The 18,647-nt window shown below is 43.4% G+C and overlaps 5 protein-coding genes across 6 annotated transcripts; 1 reads left to right on the forward strand and 4 right to left on the reverse strand.

Moving 5' to 3' along the window:
• Positions 1-235: 235 nt before the first annotated feature.
• On the reverse strand, positions 236-3,006 carry LOC6581022 (senecionine N-oxygenase). The gene is made up of 6 exons (XM_002006775.4): positions 2,838-3,006; positions 2,603-2,765; positions 2,347-2,536; positions 2,070-2,241; positions 564-1,102; positions 236-489 (listed from the first exon to the last, which is right to left on the reverse strand). Exons 1-6 carry the CDS (start codon positions 2,884-2,886, stop codon positions 319-321), a joined length of 1,284 nt encoding a protein of 427 aa, XP_002006811.1. The 5' UTR covers positions 2,887-3,006; the 3' UTR covers positions 236-318.
• Positions 3,007-5,138: 2,132 nt separating this feature from the next.
• Positions 5,139-6,648, reverse strand: LOC6581023 (electron transfer flavoprotein subunit alpha, mitochondrial). 2 transcript variants are annotated; one of them, XM_015164573.3, is made up of 4 exons: positions 6,560-6,648; positions 6,437-6,502; positions 6,205-6,345; positions 5,139-6,133 (listed from the first exon to the last, which is right to left on the reverse strand). In XM_015164573.3, exons 2-4 carry the CDS (start codon positions 6,476-6,478, stop codon positions 5,324-5,326), a joined length of 993 nt encoding a protein of 330 aa, XP_015020059.1. In that variant the 5' UTR covers positions 6,479-6,502; positions 6,560-6,648; the 3' UTR covers positions 5,139-5,323. The 2 variants fall into 2 exon arrangements, with proteins under 2 accessions (XP_015020059.1, XP_002006812.1); XM_002006776.4 differs by having other exon boundaries at positions 6,437-6,600.
• An 82-nt stretch (positions 6,649-6,730) lies between these two features.
• On the forward strand, positions 6,731-10,361 carry LOC6581024 (RNA/RNP complex-1-interacting phosphatase). Its single transcript, XM_032729727.2, has 7 exons — positions 6,731-6,862; positions 6,932-7,007; positions 7,407-7,529; positions 7,591-7,670; positions 7,725-7,771; positions 9,355-9,462; positions 9,534-10,361. Exons 1-7 carry the CDS (start codon positions 6,840-6,842, stop codon positions 10,241-10,243), a joined length of 1,167 nt encoding a protein of 388 aa, XP_032585618.1. The 5' UTR covers positions 6,731-6,839; the 3' UTR covers positions 10,244-10,361.
• Positions 10,362-11,091: 730 nt separating this feature from the next.
• Positions 11,092-14,411, reverse strand: LOC6581025 (endoplasmic reticulum metallopeptidase 1). The gene is made up of 10 exons (XM_032729726.2): positions 14,336-14,411; positions 13,590-14,275; positions 13,445-13,529; positions 13,266-13,386; positions 13,047-13,201; positions 12,606-12,989; positions 12,183-12,548; positions 11,972-12,118; positions 11,415-11,915; positions 11,092-11,359 (listed from the first exon to the last, which is right to left on the reverse strand). The coding sequence occupies exons 1-10, from the start codon at positions 14,354-14,356 to the stop codon at positions 11,198-11,200; spliced, it is 2,628 nt and encodes an 875-aa protein (XP_032585617.2). The 5' UTR covers positions 14,357-14,411; the 3' UTR covers positions 11,092-11,197.
• A 673-nt stretch (positions 14,412-15,084) lies between these two features.
• Positions 15,085-18,363, reverse strand: LOC6581026 (endoplasmic reticulum metallopeptidase 1). Its single transcript, XM_032730315.2, has 10 exons — positions 18,267-18,363; positions 17,523-18,202; positions 17,378-17,462; positions 17,198-17,318; positions 16,982-17,136; positions 16,543-16,926; positions 16,121-16,486; positions 15,920-16,066; positions 15,366-15,863; positions 15,085-15,311 (listed from the first exon to the last, which is right to left on the reverse strand). The coding sequence occupies exons 1-10, from the start codon at positions 18,285-18,287 to the stop codon at positions 15,150-15,152; spliced, it is 2,619 nt and encodes an 872-aa protein (XP_032586206.1). The 5' UTR covers positions 18,288-18,363; the 3' UTR covers positions 15,085-15,149.
• Positions 18,364-18,647: the final 284 nt, after the last annotated feature.

An 18,647-nucleotide genomic window follows, 5' to 3' on the forward strand; every position in this document is an offset into this window, starting at 1 on the left:
AAAAAAAAAAATTAATTGAATGAATAAATTATTACAAATATACATACATACATATGTACATACATATAAAGGAAGAAAGTGTGTTTTAAAGTTCAATTTTACATTTAACAGAAATCATAGGCAGAATGGCTTAACAGTTTTAAGTGGGTTTCGAGTTCCTTTTGAGTAATCATTAACAGCAATAGTGCTGCCACTCAGCTCGTGAAACTTAAAGCTGATTGCTATATATCTCAAATGCTTTAATTTTTGTATTTATTTTTTTATAATTAAATGCAAAATAAACTACATTACAAATATACAACATACAATACAAGTTCATCATAGAGCGCGCTTGGTAAAGTGCTCATCGTCTATAACCGTATACCGATTATTGCGGTACGTGTCCAGCTCAAATATATATTTCTTGCCACAATCCTTCATTAGCTTTAAAATAACGGGTTTTATATTCTCAATGCCCGTCATATTGGCCAATTCATTATAGTAATCGAACTGTTGGAGATGTGAGATATTATTACATTTCATATATGTATGTAAGTCATGTGAAGTATCAGTATAAGTAATACCTGACGTTCGCCCATTTGATGGGCCTTTTTACGATTGACAAAGCCGCACTCCCAGCGCTCGCCCTGCTCCTTCTCCAGGTCGGCGATCATCTGCTCCTTCGTGGGCAGCTGGCGCTCTCCTGTGTAGAACTTGAGCGTGAAGCGCACCTGCATATCGAATATGTGCGTGGGTATCACATTGAAGGGCAGCCCAATGAAGGACATTGTGGGATTGTTGATGTTGATGCAGTGCTTCCACAGTGGCTGCACAAAGTTATCGATCACCTGAATGCCCACATCGGTGCTGAGGCAGGGAAAACTATACTTATACCCGGTGCAGTAGACCACGTGATCAAAGCTCTCCTCGCTGCCATCCTTAAAAATGGCCCCCATTTTCGTGAACCGTTCCACGTCTGGCTTTTGCGTTACATTGCCCATGAAGGCGGTATTGGGCGCGGTCGGAAGATGATGACTCAGGTACACATGCCTGGCCTTCTTCCGAATGTGATTTGCAATGTCCATGCCACTGGGACCGGCACCAATAATCAGCACGCTTTGATCTACAGAGATAAATAAATAATTAAATAAATTAAGGAATTTAATTAATTAATGTACCTCATTAATAATGGCGTTCAGCTTTACCTTGCACTTTTTCAGATAATTTATTAAATTTAAATGTGATATAAAAGTGTCAAGTGTTATCAATATTGCTGGACTAACTAAAACCCAAAATCTGTGGAACAGCTTCACTCCGTGGTCGTTATTTACCGAGTTCAAAAAAATTAAATACAATATACTAAGACTACATAGATATTAAATAACTGCTTTACACATATCTACTTCCATGAGTTAATGAAAAAATAAAAATAATAATAAATGAAACATTGATACATATTAACATTTATGTTACCTCGACATTACAGATTGGCCGTTCTACAGTCCTGATCACTGTTAGCCAATCGCTTACGATATTTCTACATACTAACATTGTGGCAACATTTAAACTTTCTGTTGTTATCACATCATGCGGGGCAACGCGCACCAATAATAATGTTTGCAAGTTTTTGTAAAGAATTTTATTAGGATGATTTATTAGATTCATATGTGATACAAACGTGTCAGAAGTTTAAATATCATGATAATTAATCACAAAGTAATTCTTCCTTGCTTATTATTCCTTTATAAAATAGTTGAAGTAATTCCCGTTGTATTTATACATATTTGAAAACCTATCTCATAAATCTCTGGAAAAGCCTAGATGAAGTGCTTCCCTTTTATCAGTTAGTGTACTTCCAAGGGGCGTTATAAAACTATTCCACGATTAAAACCCCATCAGCCAAACATGCTGAGTGCTTGATAAGCGCTCACTCTTTATATTATAGTATACAAATGGCAAAGACGCACTGTAACTAGGCTAAAAGTTGACGGGACTGACAGTTCATACGCTTATGACAACTGGAGCAATCTTATCAAAATTCATTCTATACAAACTATGCGCTGCCCTGTCTGAACTTCACATGGACTCACCTTTAAATTTCTCCGCCTTGCGATAGACATGACTGTGGATCTGCTGACCCTCAAACAGATCCATACCCTCGATAGTGGGCATGTCCGGTTCCGTGTAGTGGCCATTGCAGACGTAAATGAAATCGTAGTAAACCGGATCGCAAGTGTTGTTGTTGTGATCCCAGACATAGACCTTTGGGAGTGTCAGCAAGAAATATTGTATGAGATCGACCGATCGATCGTACAGCAATGTTACGTGATTAAAAGTGACGCAATGATTAATGACGTCAGCACTCACCTCCCAATCGTTTAATCTGGGACGCACCCTGATCACCTCGTGCTGCAGCTTGATGTGCGGTCGCAGGTTGAAGTGATCGGCATAGGAGTGCAGGAATTCCAGGACCTGCCGTGATGTGATGAACGAGTCTTCAATGTCTGTGGGATACGGGTAGTCCGGATAGCCCATGACTTCCTTGGGCAGATTTGTGCTGCAGATCGGTTATAGACTTTATCGAGGCTGATCCTATTTGCTTTCGAGCTGCTTGATAACCTACCGCAAGCCCTCGTACATGCTGCTGTGCACCTCTTCGTGTTCGTCCTTGGGCAGCTCCTCAGAGAATATCCAGGTGCCTCCGATTTCTGCGCCTCGCTCGTACGCGACAGCCTCCAGACCCGCTTGCAGTGAGTTCTTCAAGGCGCTCAAGCCTGCGGTGCCAGCTAGACATATCCATAAATATTCACCGATAAATTCAACTTGTTTTAAATACTTTCTTCGTAACTCTAATTTACCTCCAATCACGCACACGCGACGCAGTTCGTGCATTGGCGTCTTGTTCATCTTTATGATTATGAGTTTGTATTATTTAACTTCTCCGCCGTTCTCTGCAAATCGTTGTACGTATTTCGTATTTCGGGAGCCTCCGTCGACGCGTCTCTCCAGCTCGCTGAATGATAAGTGACTACTACTACTAGCTCACTCGATCAGCGTTTCCAGCAAGTGCTCCAACGTTCACAGCTCGCGCTAGGCGAATACCCTATGCGAAGCGGTTTTTGTGGGCATGCTTGTTAAGCCATGCATTTTGACAATATGTTTTTAAGTTTTTAGCTTTATATTGAATAATAAAATATCTTAAAATACATCGTAATTTTTATACAGTGAAATACTATTTTCAACACATTTTATCTTAATAAATTGCTTTTATTTATTTATTCACATTAATATGAATAGCGTGTCGTAAATTATCTCAGCTTCAGAGTTTAAACCTAATTAGATATTTTGATATGTTTATGTTTTTGACATTATTATATTTTTTTGATATCTTCAAAATAAACCCCTGAAATATTCATTTATCTAATGCTTAAGATGTATAATATGGGAACGCATTGTAGACATCTGCTTCCATTAGCTGGGCACCCATCCAGAGTGTCGCCCACTAAATCGATATTTGATTTCCGTATGGATACAACGCGAATTGTACATCCTAATATTTATTTTGTATAAATCTGCTCATTAAGTCCTTCGTATAGAAAAAACAAAATTGCAAAAGGAAATTGTTATAAACTCTCATATATAACATGTTCATGCACATTTCATATTTGCAGTGTGTTGAAGAGTCGACTTCATTAATATTTGCCTTGCACATATAAACTCAGTCACATAACAGTGGCGTTTACAAAGGCATGTGCGTCGGCGTCTGCGTCGACGTCTGCGTCGGCTCTGGCGTTAGCGTTGTCGTCGACGTCGGCGCTGGCAGACAACAAGGTAATGAATGCAGTAGGCACTTTTCTATGCTTGTGCCCTGTGCGGTTTGATAAGACGGGGGCTAGACTCGTCTCGGCTCGGTTTCTGGCAAATGCATCTTAATCTTTCCCTTTCACTCGTTATCAAATTTTTCCCACTTTGTTCTTTTTTGCAGCATGATTTTTCCTATTTGTAATAATTAAACAACAAATAGGAGTATGTATATATGTACATATATATACATAAATGGGTCAAAATACATATATTTTACTTGCACAAAGATTATGTCATTTCAGTTTATTAGCATACTTCACTTGATTATCAGCTTGAGTTGACACACGCGTAAAATAAAGAGAAATCTATTAAATCTTTGTTTACTTAATACATACATACATACATACAAACACAAATGCACACTCTTGTGTTATATATATGCATATAAATAATTCAAAGTGTGTTGGGCATGCAGAGAGTAAACTAAAACTCAATTTATAATTTTGCATTAATAAAACATAAATTTGTTGACGGAAATCAAAACTTACGGAAATAATATGAACAGCCTATGTTATGAATTCATAGATTGGACAACGGTTGGTGTTATCACTGACCAGAGAACAGTGGTGTTATGTATAGTATAAATAATGGCCTATTTTGGCGATATTTGAAGTGCACGCTGAAAAGCGTGAACTAAGATAAGCTGTGGGGGAAATCGTTTATTGTTTTTCGCATTTTGACTACTATCAATATTCAATTTGTTATTTAAAAGACAATCAAAGATTGACCAGCTTAAATTTTCTCATAAATTAACAGTCCATGTTAACTCAATTTATAAAGTCTAAGAAACGGTTAACTTCTTCAGATTCTGTTTCATAGTAAAATTTGTCATAATAAACACACATTTAATGCCAAAAATGAATATATTTCGGTCACCACTATAAATAGTGTGAAAATTAAATACATTATATGTACATACAAACAATATAGTTTTTCTCAATTAATTAATTGTTTTTTTTTTTTTTTTTTTAATCATATGCTAAATGCAACCCCATATATTTATTATCTTACTGCAATGCATATATTTGTTAGTTCCTTGTGAGCTAACAATATTCACTGTAAACACCTGTTGCCCAATCGCACAGCATAAGTATTTCTGCACATTAACATAAGTATTTCAGAAATAAACATTGCTGCTGTTATCATAATTCATGAGGACATTGCATGAGGACACACGAAAAGCACACAGCCTGTTGATTCGACAGAAACAATTTCACAATCTCGCAAGATGATAAGAGCTTTCATTTCTCGACCGCAGACACAACAGCAAACAAAAAGCAAAAATATAATAAATATTTAGTCAGACATTCGGTTTAGTTTTTATTACACAATAAAAAGAAAAAGAGCAATCGCAAACAATTATGATAATGGGTAGTCGACGGACAGCGGACTTTTCTAAGAAACTAGTTTCAAATAAATGCAACACATCAAAATCAACATTTGATAGAATCAATTAGCTTTATAGACTTTTGGGCTCCTTTTACAATTTGCCAGTAAGCTCGGGCACAGCCTTGAACAGATCGGCCACTAGACCAATGTCGGCCACCTGGAAAATGGGCGCCTCGGGGTCCTTGTTGATGGCCACAATTGTCTTGGAGTCCTTCATGCCAGCCAAGTGCTGAATGGCACCAGAGATGCCCACAGCTACGTACAGCTCAGGTGCCACAATCTTGCCCGTCTGTCCAATCTGCAGATCGTTGGGCACATAGCCAGCGTCGACAGCCGCACGAGAGGCACCAACAGCAGCGCCAAACTTGTCGGCCAGGTCGTACAGCAGCTTGAAGTTGTCTCCAGACTTGAGGCCACGTCCTCCAGAGATGATGACTTTGGCGCCCGTCAGCTCAGGACGATCTGACTTAGTCAGTTCCTGCGAAACGAATTCCGACAGGCTGCTGGCATAGTCGCCAGCTGGTGCTTGTTCCACAGCACCATTTCCGCCACTAGTGGCAGCTGGGGGGAAGTTCGTGCCACGCACTGTGATGACTTTCACTGGATCCTTGGACTTGAGCGTGAGGATGGCGTTGCCCGCATAGATGGTGCGCACAAAGGTGTCCTCCGACTTGACATCGATAATCTCTGAAATAGGCGACACGTCCAGTTTAGCGGCAATACGTGGCAGCACATTCTTGCCAAAGGCTGAGGCACCGGCCAAAATGTGGGTGAACTTGAATTGCGATTGGGCAGCCAGGACTAAGGGAGTCAGGGACTCGGGAGTGAAACCCTTGAATGCGGCATTTTCAGCGACCAGAACTTTGGTAACGCCCTCCACCTTGGCCACAGCTTCAGAGGCCTGCAATCAATGTCAAAATCGGATGATTATGCAAACCATCAGCAACAACAACAAGAATCACATTAGCTTACGGGTCCACATTTCGTGCCTGCTACCAGAACTGTGACGTCACCCCCGATCTTCTTGGCTGCCGTGATGGTGTTCAGTGTGAGAGGGTTGAGTGTTTCATTGTTGTGCTCCGCCACGACCAAGGTGCTCTTGCAACGCTGCAACTTCAATTGAAATATTAATTATTTAATTACATATAAAATTCTTAAGTGATCGTGCGCCATTTTATTTTGCCGATTCTCATATCATACTTACAAAGCTGCTGCGCACTAGATTGCGGGTGTTGTTAGCAAACATGTTGCGTATTGTGAAGAATCAAAACTTTAAGAAGTATTTAGTTTAATTCTAAGCAATTAATGTTAATTGATTAGAAATTACCTGCCACAGTGTTTAAACGTAGAAAGTCCAAAAGTCGGTTTGCCAGCTGTTTGCGTTTGGCATTATTTAGTGTATTCTGCTGCTGTTAGCTGTTAACAGAATAGCTGGCACAAAAATCGATCGCAGTGGCAACGCCATAGCATCTGCTTTGAACGTATGTATGTATGTCTAATTGCGTGTACAATTGCTATTTTGTGTATAGCACGCGGTAAAATTTGTAGTGAAATTGTTTATATTTTCGAATATGAACGTTGTATATTGATAAAAAATAATTGCAGAAATGGTTAAAGCGATACCAGATCGGTATGTATATATGGTTTGATAGTGATTTGTGCGCAAATGGAAATGATTGTTTTTGTTTTGTTCTTGCAGCTGGCTTAATTATCGGCCCATTGGGGAGCGCATCGCGGGAACGCGATTCATTGCATTTAAAGTGCCGTTGCGTAAGGTGAGTGTGTGGCTGACCCCGCAAACCGGTTAACCGTTGCAGTCCCAGCCATTTGATTGATGCTGAAATGTGGACCACCGGCCCAGCTCTATAAATAAATAACAAAGGCGATCTGCCTTTTCTGCTCGGTGCAATTATGCATAAAAGTGGCAACTGATACAAGCCAGGTACAAGCGGTGCAAGGAGCAGCTGGACCCCACGCAAGCAGCATGAATATTAAATTAAATTGTTTTTTGCTTAATTAAATAACACCGTACAGGCGCTGATCCTTGCTCCTTGCACTTGCCCTTGCCCTTGCTCCTCCCTATTAATTGTACTGCCGACGGGCACTGCATAAATTGAGCAATTTCTGCATGTTTTGCGTATGTCTCATATTTGCTCTGTCGTATTTCTTCGCAGAATATTAATGAGAGTGTAGACGACGAGCAACTGCGTCTGGCGCCACACTCGTTGCTGGAGTCGGTGCCAAATTTAGGACTGATCGTTGACCTGACCAACACGAATCGATACTACAATCCACAGGTAAGTGCGTATACTACTACTACTGAAACTTCGCAGATAATGTCAATGGAAACTCTTGCAGACTTTCCGCGATCTGAATGTGGCGCACCAGAAACTCATGATACCTGGCCATCAGACTCCCACCAAGCAGCTGGCACAAAGGTATACCAGGTCTACTATTATTTGAATCAACTCTTCTAATTGTTTCTCTTTCAGATTCTGCGAGTATGTGACTGACTTTCTGGATGCCAATCCGGATAATGGTAAGTGCCCGAATCGCTCACCCACGCACAGCTCGCTGCCGCTTGTGCCGTGGGAACGCTTTCCCCCAGCACCTCGGCCATGCAGCCACGCAGATACAGATCTGTCAACACAATTACAGCCTGAGATATGCAGAGAAATCATATCAAAATCCAGTTGCCGTCCGTGTGTACCATGCAATTACCTTGTGGCGGCGGCAGATGCCTATCAGCTGACGAGCGCACAATAAACATACCCTGTACCAAAATAGCAATATGTAGCAGAAAAAGATCGCATGGAATTTCTTGTTAACCTTTAGCTGGCGCATACGAGACGGTGGACGCGCCCACTCCGACTGTTAGAGCTAGTTCTCAGTCTCACTTGCAAGTTCCAAGTGCCAGACAAACGATTCACTTAAGCCAAGACGTTGGTCATGCAACTCCCATGTGACTGACTGTGCAATACCATGCTTTCATTTGCAAGCAGGGCAGAAAAAGGAGACAGTAAATCCGTTAGCCTTTACTTTTCCATGATATAGGTTAACACAACCCTTTTCTTTACAAATGTATATGTATTTGGTTGCTTAACATTGCGAATAATTTAGAGTTGCCAACTATCGTGAATATAGATAGCATGACTGTTTTACGTTAACAGATTAGACAAGCACTAAAATAACATCCCAATAATAAATATCCCACTGACTGTGCCGCATGTTGAAGCTGCGGTCAAGAATGGACCTGTTAAGGGACAGTGGGGCAAATCACTGCGAATGTGTGTTAAATTAAATACCTAGTATAATCATTACTGGTTATTAGATTTGGCAGCACTAATCGTGCCTTTAGTTATCCCTCTTATTTAATTTGAACATTAATATGACGCGAAGCCAGACAGAATTGCTCACAGGAGAACGCTGATATACATACGTGTATGTGTATATTGCCGTGACCGTGAGTATGCTTAAATACAATTGTGCCCCACATTGCGACAAGGATATTGTTTGTAAGCGCAGCCTAAATACATGACGTACAATTGGCGGTTGCGACCGGCTGCTCTTGTAGTTGCTGCCAGAGCAGAGTAAAGCAGAGCTGAGTTGAGCACCCGCATAGCGCACCACCGCAAAACGACTTTTTTGATGCCCCTGCCGGCCCGACCGACCAACAGAGCGACGCATCGACCGACCTGACATGTTTTTCTCTTTTGCTCGCATTAAATTTATTACCAATGTTGTGCATATTGGCAAAGCTCGCTGTTTTCTAGATGTATCTCAGGTCGCCGCTGCAGACCCATGCATCTGCTTTTATGCCAATTGCCCCAGCAAACACAGTCGAGTCGCAGTTGCAGTTGCAGTTGTAGCAAGCCGGTTTGCCAGAGCTCGGCGTGGGCGATGCGAGGCGCATTCCTGTGGCTGCCTCTCAAATGAGATCTGCAGCAATTTGCGTCAGGTAAATGCTTTCTCCACTACTGAACTGAACCTGAACATCTAGCATGCCCTTCTAGGCAAGAGGCTAACATGTATTGTATTTGATTTGTCATTGTTATTATTGTCATAGAAGCATTTATGTAACTCCAAAAGAAAAACACGTGAATTCTCAAATCCATTTTACAGACAAACTCATTGGCGTGCATTGCACACACGGCGTAAATCGTACCGGTTATTTGATCTGCTACTTTATGATCACCAAGATGAACATGTCGCCCAAGCTGGCTATACAGAGTGCGTAAACTATCAGCCAAAAAGAGGGGAGCTAAGCATCAGCATTTATAATAATCCCTTTCGATCCGCAGCTTTTGCCGATGCGCGTGGCCACAAAATTGAACGTGAAAACTATACCGAGTCGCTGCAGCACTTGACGTCCGAACAGGGACCATGCAAGCTGTTGAGCGAAACAAGCCGCAGTCCCAGCCACACTGAAAGCAAACGCCGGCTGAAACAATGGCAGGAGCGGGACGACAGGCGGGAGGATGTGTCTCTCAATTGGCGAGTCCGTCAGCAGGAGCACAACGGTTGGCAGCAGCAGCCGCCGAGCCGTCAATGGAGGAATACCAATGCTTATCACAGCCAAGAGGATGACTCGCAACGTAGGCCGCTGCAACGGGAGATGTCGCGCTGGCGCCAGGCGGCGCACAGCGAGGACTCAGCTCCAAAGATCAGACGCTACAATGACTACCACTCGGATAACGACCGTTATCAACAGCAAAACAACTGGCGGCCGAGGCAGACTGCCGGCCAATGTCCCAGACAGGAATATAGTTTCGCCTACAACAGCAGCAGCCGAAGCAGCAGCAGCTACAACAAGAGCAACAACAGCAACAACAACAACAACTATCGCAGGAACAACAGCTACAGCAGCAGAGGCGACAACAATGACAACTACAGCAGAAGGGGCAGGAGCCGCAGGAGCAACAACCACACCAGCCACTACAATGAGCAAAACTATGGGCGAGACGAACGGCGCAGCAATTCGAATCGCTTTCGGTGCTTTGAAACGGACTGATCGGTTGCCCGTCTCCTGGCGACGCAACCTCGTAACGTTCATGTAATTAGTGCAATTTGATTCTGTACTTGTTGCAAAAGTTTCGTTTCGTAATAAATTCCAGTCGTCTGTTGGCCAATTTGTTTATAAATTATTGTCCATTAGGCAGCGGGCAGCGGCGACAATTAAAATTCATTTTCGACATGGCCAGAAGCCGCGGGTGCCGCCAGTTCAATCTGTAAGCAGTTAACAAGCAGCAGATCGCACACGGCAGATCGTGTGAAGATACGCTCCAAATTTGCATACGCTTTTATGACGGCCAGCCGAGCTGAGTCGCCAAGGCAGAGCAGACCAGACCCGGGCCGGGAAGATAAGCACAGAGCGAAGAGTGGCGTGAAATTCCTGGAAGTTAGTGCGTCGCCGGCGGCAAGCGGCTCCTGTGTCAAGCAAATGTCAAAAGCTATGCGAGATGCGCGAGTAGCAGCGCACTCACACACACGCATGTGTGAGGCTGTGTGCCCCACTGTAGGTTGCACAGTGGGTGACACACTGCATGTGTGTGTTCAAAATTTGAGTAAAGCCCCTTACAGCTGTCAGGCAGCTAACAAGTCGTCAAACTAGTTCGGCTAAATGCGTGACGAGTTCCTCTAGTAAAGGCTGGCTTCTGGCTGATAATTTCTTGGGCTGAAGCTTTTGACTTGACGCCTAGCATGAATATTGTGCGCAGTTTGTTCGTCAGATGCATAAATATCCGTTAATAGGATTGTGTTGCAGTTGAAGATGAGGATGGGATATTTATTACTGATCCCCTTGAAGCCCGCTTTACCCACTACATTCAAAACAAAGAAAGGCTGACTGTGGCCTCGATCTCTTCTTGCGTGTTCTCTAGAACTCAGCTCCCTTTAGGGGTAGCTGTCTATGTATATTAGATGTAACTACATTTGGATGCTCATTTCAAGTGCTTCATTTAGAGTATTAAAATATGTATCTGTCATACGAAGAGGGCCAATCGACAAGTGCTGCGTACGAAGGAAATGAAGCTGCGAACTGCTCGGTGAGTGCATCTCGTTTAGTCTCCACATAATGGCCCGATATGCCCAACTGGAAGAGCGGCACCTCAAAGTCTCCATTGGGTTTCTGCCGAAAGGATGTCGTCAAATACTCTGAGAGTACTTCAATTATTGAAGCTTACCGAAATATCAAGACTGAAGTTCAGTGGCGACCGATCTGTGCCGTAGGTGAAATAGATGTGATAGGATAGCGGATAAGCGGGCGGGTTCTCCAGGTAAGTGCGATCGAAGGACCAGTTGCTGAGCGTTGCAAAGTCATCCTCGTAGGTCTGAATGAACAGACTCATGTGATCGGGGCCTTCTAACTTGAACTCGAATCGTGCCGTTGTATTGCTCTCCAGAATTTGTTTACTTAAGAGGGTCAGGTTTGCCTTGGCTGGAAGTTGAATCGGCTGTTCTCGTGGCAGCCATACGCTCCCTAGACGATTGTCGACCCAGCGTTCATCGTATAGGGGTACTCCACACATCATATGCTTTTCGCAGTCGGATCTTATGCTTCTCGCATTTGCTATTGATCGTATTTTCATTGGCTCAGCTTCCCGACGGTCCTGGAAACTAATCAGATAGCCCGACTCATCTTTAGCGATGGAGCCGTCGTACTCGTAGAACACTCTGCGTACATGCTGAAAGTCGGCACATATTAGATGACACTGGTCTGACAGATAGATCTTTTAAATACCTGAAATGATACTCGTTCACTGCTTGCTCTAGGGCGATAGGGAAATCCGATGTCAGTGCTGCTTGCGAGAATCACCGTGATCACAGTGACTGTAAGGATGCTGAGGACTATCAAATAGGGTCGCCGGAATATGTTAATCAGCGGGATCTACGTAAGTATATCCTTTGCCTTTAATATAAAATACTGCAAACGGTCGCGTAGGCTCGCTTACCAAGAATCCCCAACCGAAAATAGTACCCAAAGCAGTCACGCCAGCGATGGCAAGATCCGGATTTATGGCGCTACCCAAACGTCCGCTCATCGGTATCACCACCACCAGCAGGAGATAGGTGCGGTAGGTGCAGTATAAGAAAGGTATTACCTGGCAAGCCATTACCAGACCCGTCCAGTTATAGTCCCGATCGTGGAGTGTGGTCAAGAGGTTAAGCGCCAAGGATACGGCATAGAAGCCGTTCAGGATTGTGAAGACATAGGCGGAGCGTAGCCCATAGGCAGTGAGTGCTATAGCCAGCATAGACAGCAGAATGGCCCAAATGTGCAAAGCCAGTTGTAGGCCATACGGGCATGGTAGCTTGTCCTAGGGAATTCGAATGCTAAGTGGGCTCTTGAATGAATCTAATTTTTAAGTACTTACATCCTTTTTCCATTGATAGTAAATTGTGATTGGCAGACTCAGTCCGATGAGCGCTGGACACACATAAAGTCCGATTAGAAGGGATAGAGAGCTGAAGTATGTCAGAGACAATCCGAAACTGTCGAACACATAAGCAATCAGAAGAGGCAGAGCTAGGCCTAGTGCCAAAGCTATGATCTGAAGAATCAGTTGGATTAGCACTCGCTGCAGCACTTGAGTGAGGGACAGGGAAGAAATAGACGACATTCGCCAAAGGGAGACAAAGACCAGAACGAGGCCCACTACAGCAACGCAATTGTTTAATATTATGCCAGTATCCTCCGAGTAGCTGATGAGAAAGAGTCCCAGAAAGTCAAAGAAAACTGCGTGTCCTTCCTCATAGGCCTAATGTTGGGAACATGATCTAGAGCTTTGTTAAAGCAATGTGGAACAAAGATTTACCTGTGGATTATGTAGTTCAGTTGCATTCGCCAAGCCTCGCACTAGACTCAATACATTGTCGCCCGTGCTTTGGATAGAGCTTCGGGGAATTACATCGATGCGGTCATACTTAGTATGGTATATGTAGCCATTAATGATCTGGGCTATATCCAAGCCTGGACACTCAACAAATTGATTAAACTTTTAACCAAGCAATCAACTAGTTTTTTAATTACCTACCTGGAATTTTCCCGTGCTCTACAAATGCGGTGAAGTCTGTGTCCGATGGTATCACACCCGATTGAAATATCTCCTCGCCCAAAGATGTGGCAAACGGATGCTTGGCGTGTTTCTTGTAGTACTTAAAGATTGAAATTGATTTTATTAATTAATCTCGAGAGTCGTTCTCAGGAACTTACTTCGACAAGCCAGGGATTGGAGGGACCACTTTGAAAAAGAATATCGCGCCCTCCACTGCCTGCGGCGTCCAAATTGACTACAGCTCTGCAAAGGCGGTTCGTGAATAGAAATTTCCCTCACAATATAAACACCTTATATGCATACTTGCAGTTCGGTGCCCACTTGTGCTGGGTAATGAAGCCATGGGAGGCCTGAAATGCCGTTTCTTCAGCGCCATTGAAGAGGAAGACGACGGGATGCTCGAAGGATTGTGGAGTTGTGGCCATCACGCGCAACACCTCCAGCATGGTGGCCACCATGAAGCCATCGTCACCTGCTCCCGGAGAAGTTGCGACTGTGTCGTAGTGACTGTTCACCAGGAGGTACGACTCACTTGTCGAACTCTTCGGGGTCAGCTTAACGATAATATTCCTTACGCCCTGGTACATGTTGAGCATATGGGTATACCTAAGTGCGCCCGAGGCACGCTGAATGTCCACTTCCATGGTGAAGTAGTCTTGCAGTAGAACTTTTCTGATCGCTGCTAGTTCATTTATCAGGAAAAGCACAGCGTCCACCTCATTGGCGCTGCTGCCCACCGTCCTGGGTCCTATGTTAACCAGATTGTTCAGAGTGTTGTATGCGCGATCTCCAATGAATTCGCCTTTGTGATCATCTTCGATGGTCAGCGACGTGGGCATGCGATAGAAGAACGGCAAGACCACTGCGAAAAATAGCAGCGTCCAGAAGAGCACGAAGCCGGTGCCGAGGTACCAGGCTGGCTTTGCATTCTTTTTGATATAATATTTCTGTATTTTGCTGGAAATATCCACGTCATCCTCCTCCGAAATCTGCGAATTTGTTATGTAAACTTAGCAAAAATAGAACTTTTCATTTGCGCACACTCATACCAGTGTAATCCCGTCGCTCATTTTCGTAAACTGTTTTTGTTTTATCCGTAGTGAGTCCAGTGTTTTTTGTTGGTCGACTAATATTTCGCCAGAAAATCGAACCTCCTTATATAGGCGTAGATAGAAAGTCATAAAAAATGGAAATATAAATCCATATTTTTCAGAAATATATCATTTTATAACACCAATGATTCAAAATATGTTTGATAACAATAAAAACGCGGGCAGTTTCGTATCTATCTAAAGAGTTCACAAATAAATAAGCTTCATAAGCTATTAAAGGATCTATAAAAAATGATTAAATAGGATAATTTTATGTAAAGTAACTATTTCGCAAACTTGGCTTTTATTATGAGTTTTATTTCTGCTGGGCATTTTCAGATACCTCTAAAGTGACAACAACTTTTTGAGCTGCCCTCGCTAAATCAAATTTACAATCGCCATTGAAGAAAGCACGCTTTTTAAGGCAGGCAGAGTCATTGTGAATTGTTGCTCGCACGCCATAAGATCATGCAGATAAGCCATAATCTGCTGCCATAAAGCATAGGCCATAATCAGATTTAATCTGAGCTTTCAGATTGCCATTCTTCTCGATCTCGATTAGGCCATGTCTGTCTGGTGTAGCCCAATCAGTCACCATTCAACCAAAACAGGTTACCCCAGCAAGCTTATCTCTTTGTCCACTTGCTCGCGCGTGAGTCCTATCATGACGAATTTCTTATTTTTAAGAACTTTATTACTATCTTAGATTCTTTATACATTATCCCACTAAACCGAAGGACAAACACAACTGTTATGCTTTATTGTGCTCGATTTAGAATATATATCTTGTATATTGCGAGGGCCAATCGACTACTATGGCATACGAGGGAAACGTCGAGGCGAACTTCACGCTGTGCTCATCTCCTTTATCGCCAATGTTAGATGCAGATATGCCCAGTTGGAACAGAGGCACGTCAAATTTTCCGTTCGGTTTCTGAAATTGAGGAATATTAGAAAGTAGCCGAATATCTAAGCATAGAGTACTTACTGTAATATCCAAATAGAACTCAAGGGGTTCACTTCTGCCATAGGTAATGTATATGTGATAGGCGAGCGGAGAAGCTGGCTTTTGCTCCAGGTAGGTCTTGGAGAAGGACCAGTCGCTCACAGTGACAAAGTCATCTTCGTAGGTTTGTATAAACAAACTCAAATAGGGCGGTCCAGTTAACCGGAAGCTGAACCTTATCGTCCTCTTGTCAGCCAAGACGGTTTTGCTGAGCAGCTCGAGAGTGGTTGGTATTTTGGGTACGACGGGCTCCTCGCGGGGTAGCCAAATTCCTTGCAGTCGGTTCTCAACCCAACGCTCATCAAATAGAGGCGCTGCGCACATCATGTGATTCTTGCAATTTTCTGACTGGCTTATTGCACCCGAGAAATTCACGCCAGGAAATGCTGATGTTTCACGTCTATCCTGTAAGTTAAATAAATAGCCGGACTCGTCGCTGATAACGGAGCCATCGTAATCGTAGAAGGTTCTGCGGACATGCTAAATTAGGAATAGTATAATTATCAACTCATATCAATCAGTATTTTAAGAAGTACCTGATAGAGAGCACGCGCACTATTGGTCCTTGGGCGATAAGGGAAGCCCATTTCTGTGCCGCAGGCTAGGTAAATCGTAACGCTTGTAATCACAAGTAGGGTGAGCAACACCGTTCCCGATCGTCGGAACACATTGGTCAAGGGCAGCTGATGAGGCAGGGTATAAGCTTTTTAGGAATCAAAATTGGATAGCAAACTTACCAAAAAGCCAAAGGAGAAAATCGCACCCGCCGCTGCTAGAGCAGCAACGGTCATATCCGGATTGGATGCACTACCAGAACGACCATTCATTGGCGTCAGCACCACGATGAATGTGTAGAAGAGGTAACTGCTATAAAGGAAAGGAATCACCTGACTAACAATGACCAGTCCACTCCAGGAGTAGCCGCGATCGTGGGAGGTACTCAATAGACTCAAGACCAACGATACAGCATAAAAGATGATCAAAATCGTAACGATATAGATGGAGCGCAGTCCATAAGCAGTAGCGACAATGGCCAGAAGAGACAGTAGAATGGCCCAGCTATGCAGCGCCAGTTGAACGTGGTAGGTGAAAGGCAATTTGCTCTAGAGCGGACCACATTGAGTGGATTGTTCGATCTAATGCAATCTCGCATACTCACATTGTCCTGCGTGTGATAGTACACTGTGATCGGAAGGCATAGTCCAATCAGTGCCGGGCAGACATACAAGCCAATCACAAGTGAAAGAGTGCTGAAGTAGGTGAGGGACAGTCCGAAGCTGTCAAGGATGTATGCCACTACTAAGGGCAGAGCCAAGGCTAGTACAAAACCAATGCTCTGAAGAATCACGAGAATGATTAGACGCCGCCAAACCTGATTGCTGAGCAGCTGGGATACAGCGGACATGCGCCACGCAGATATGAAAACCAAAATAAGTGTGATTCCTGCTGCGCCGTAGTTCAGAATTTGGCCCATTTCCTCCGAGTACGTGATGAAAGTGAGGCCCAAAATATCGTAGTACACAGAGTTTCCTCCTTCATGCGCCTAAAGTTGGATTACTAAGAAACTGTTTTTAGAATAAAACGTGCTCATAACCCACCTGTATATTGAGCAATTCCGGTGCATTAGCCAAGGCGCGCACTAGACTCAAGACATTGTCGCCCGTGTTTTGAATAGAGCCTCGAGGAATCACATCAATGCGATCGTACTTCGTATGATATATGAAACCATTGATAGCTTGGCCAAGATCAAGGCCTGCACAGTGAAAAGTCCATAGAATATCAATAGATTTACATTTAGCTGACTCTAGTTTTACCTGGAATCTGTCCGTATTGCGTAAGAATGCGGTAGTCCGTATCGGAAGGTATGAGTCCCATTTGAAAGAATTCCTCAGCCATGGTTGTAGCAAAAGGATGCTTCGCACTCTTCTTGTAATACTGCGGATTATGACCAAGTTGAAATCGTACTTGGAACTGTTTCCTCTTGCAGAACTTACATTGGCTAGCCACGCATGTGAGGGGCCAGTTTGAAATAAAATCTCGCGTCCGCCACTTCCAGCACTATCCAAATTGACAACAGCTCTGTAAATGCAATTCCTAAATAGGATTTTCCCTCAATGTCGAAACAATTCCGATGCATACTTGCAGTTTGGAGCCCATTTGTGCTGGGTAATGAAACCATGTGAGGCTTGCATGCCCATCTCCTCGTCTCCATTGAACAGGAAGACGACGGGATGCTCTAAGGTTTGTGGCGTTGTGGCCATCACGCGAAGCACCTCCATCATAGTGGCGACCATGAAGCCATCGTCACCCGCTCCCGGAGAAGTTGCGACTGTGTCGTAGTGACTGTTCACCAGGAGGTACGACTCACTTGATGAATTCCTGGGGCTCAGTTTGACTACCACGTTCTGGACTCCTTGGTACATCTCAAGTAGGGAGTGATAGATGTGTGAACCAGAGGTTTTGTGTACGTCCACCTCTAAGGTAAAATAATCCTCAAGTAAATCCTTTTGGATCTTCGATATTTCATTTAGCAGAAAGTTTACTGCTTCCAGTTCATTAGCATCGCTGCCAGCTACCCTAGTTCCAATGTTGACCAGATTGTTGAGGACGTCATAGGCTCGATCCCCAATGAACTCTCCTTTGTTATCATCCTCGATGGTCAGGGATGTGGGCAGGCGATAAAACAGAGGAATAACCACTGCAAAATACAATAGGAACCACAGCAGAAGGAATCCACTTGCGAAATACCACGGTAGTTTTAATTTCGAATTGCTTTTGATCCTCTTGCTCGCTGATCCTTCGCCAGCCTCCTGCAATATCTGCGAATTATGTCCGTAAATTTATTGAGAGTTCCAAATCCATATTATTTCTGAATGTCTTTACAAGTCTATCCTTATCGCTCATGTTTGATCGGTTAACTTTTCTGCAGTTGTGTGTTCCATGGGCTGCCAAGTGAAACTGGCTATTTCGGAGGAATCGTTTGAACATTTTATAGAAGTCTAGAATGGTGTCATAAAATCGCTGGCCCAATAAATAACCAATTTAGAATATATTAATTTATTAGGCCCATTTGTATAGTTATTGCCGGCTTCTATCGGATGCCTCATTGCAAACAGTTATATTGTGCTAGATTCGGTGACTATCCAAAATATAGTATAGTCGCCCAAGTTGTGAAGAGAGTATATTGGTTTTGTGCCAAGCCTGTCTGTCCGTTGTGCTATAGAAATTTGTAAAATATTCAGTAGTTGGTAGCCTCGTATTATA

The sequence above is a fragment of the Drosophila mojavensis genome, unplaced genomic scaffold (assembly GCF_018153725.1).
Source record: "Drosophila mojavensis isolate 15081-1352.22 unplaced genomic scaffold, ASM1815372v1 contig_81, whole genome shotgun sequence".
NCBI lineage: Eukaryota > Metazoa > Arthropoda > Insecta > Diptera > Drosophilidae > Drosophila > Drosophila mojavensis.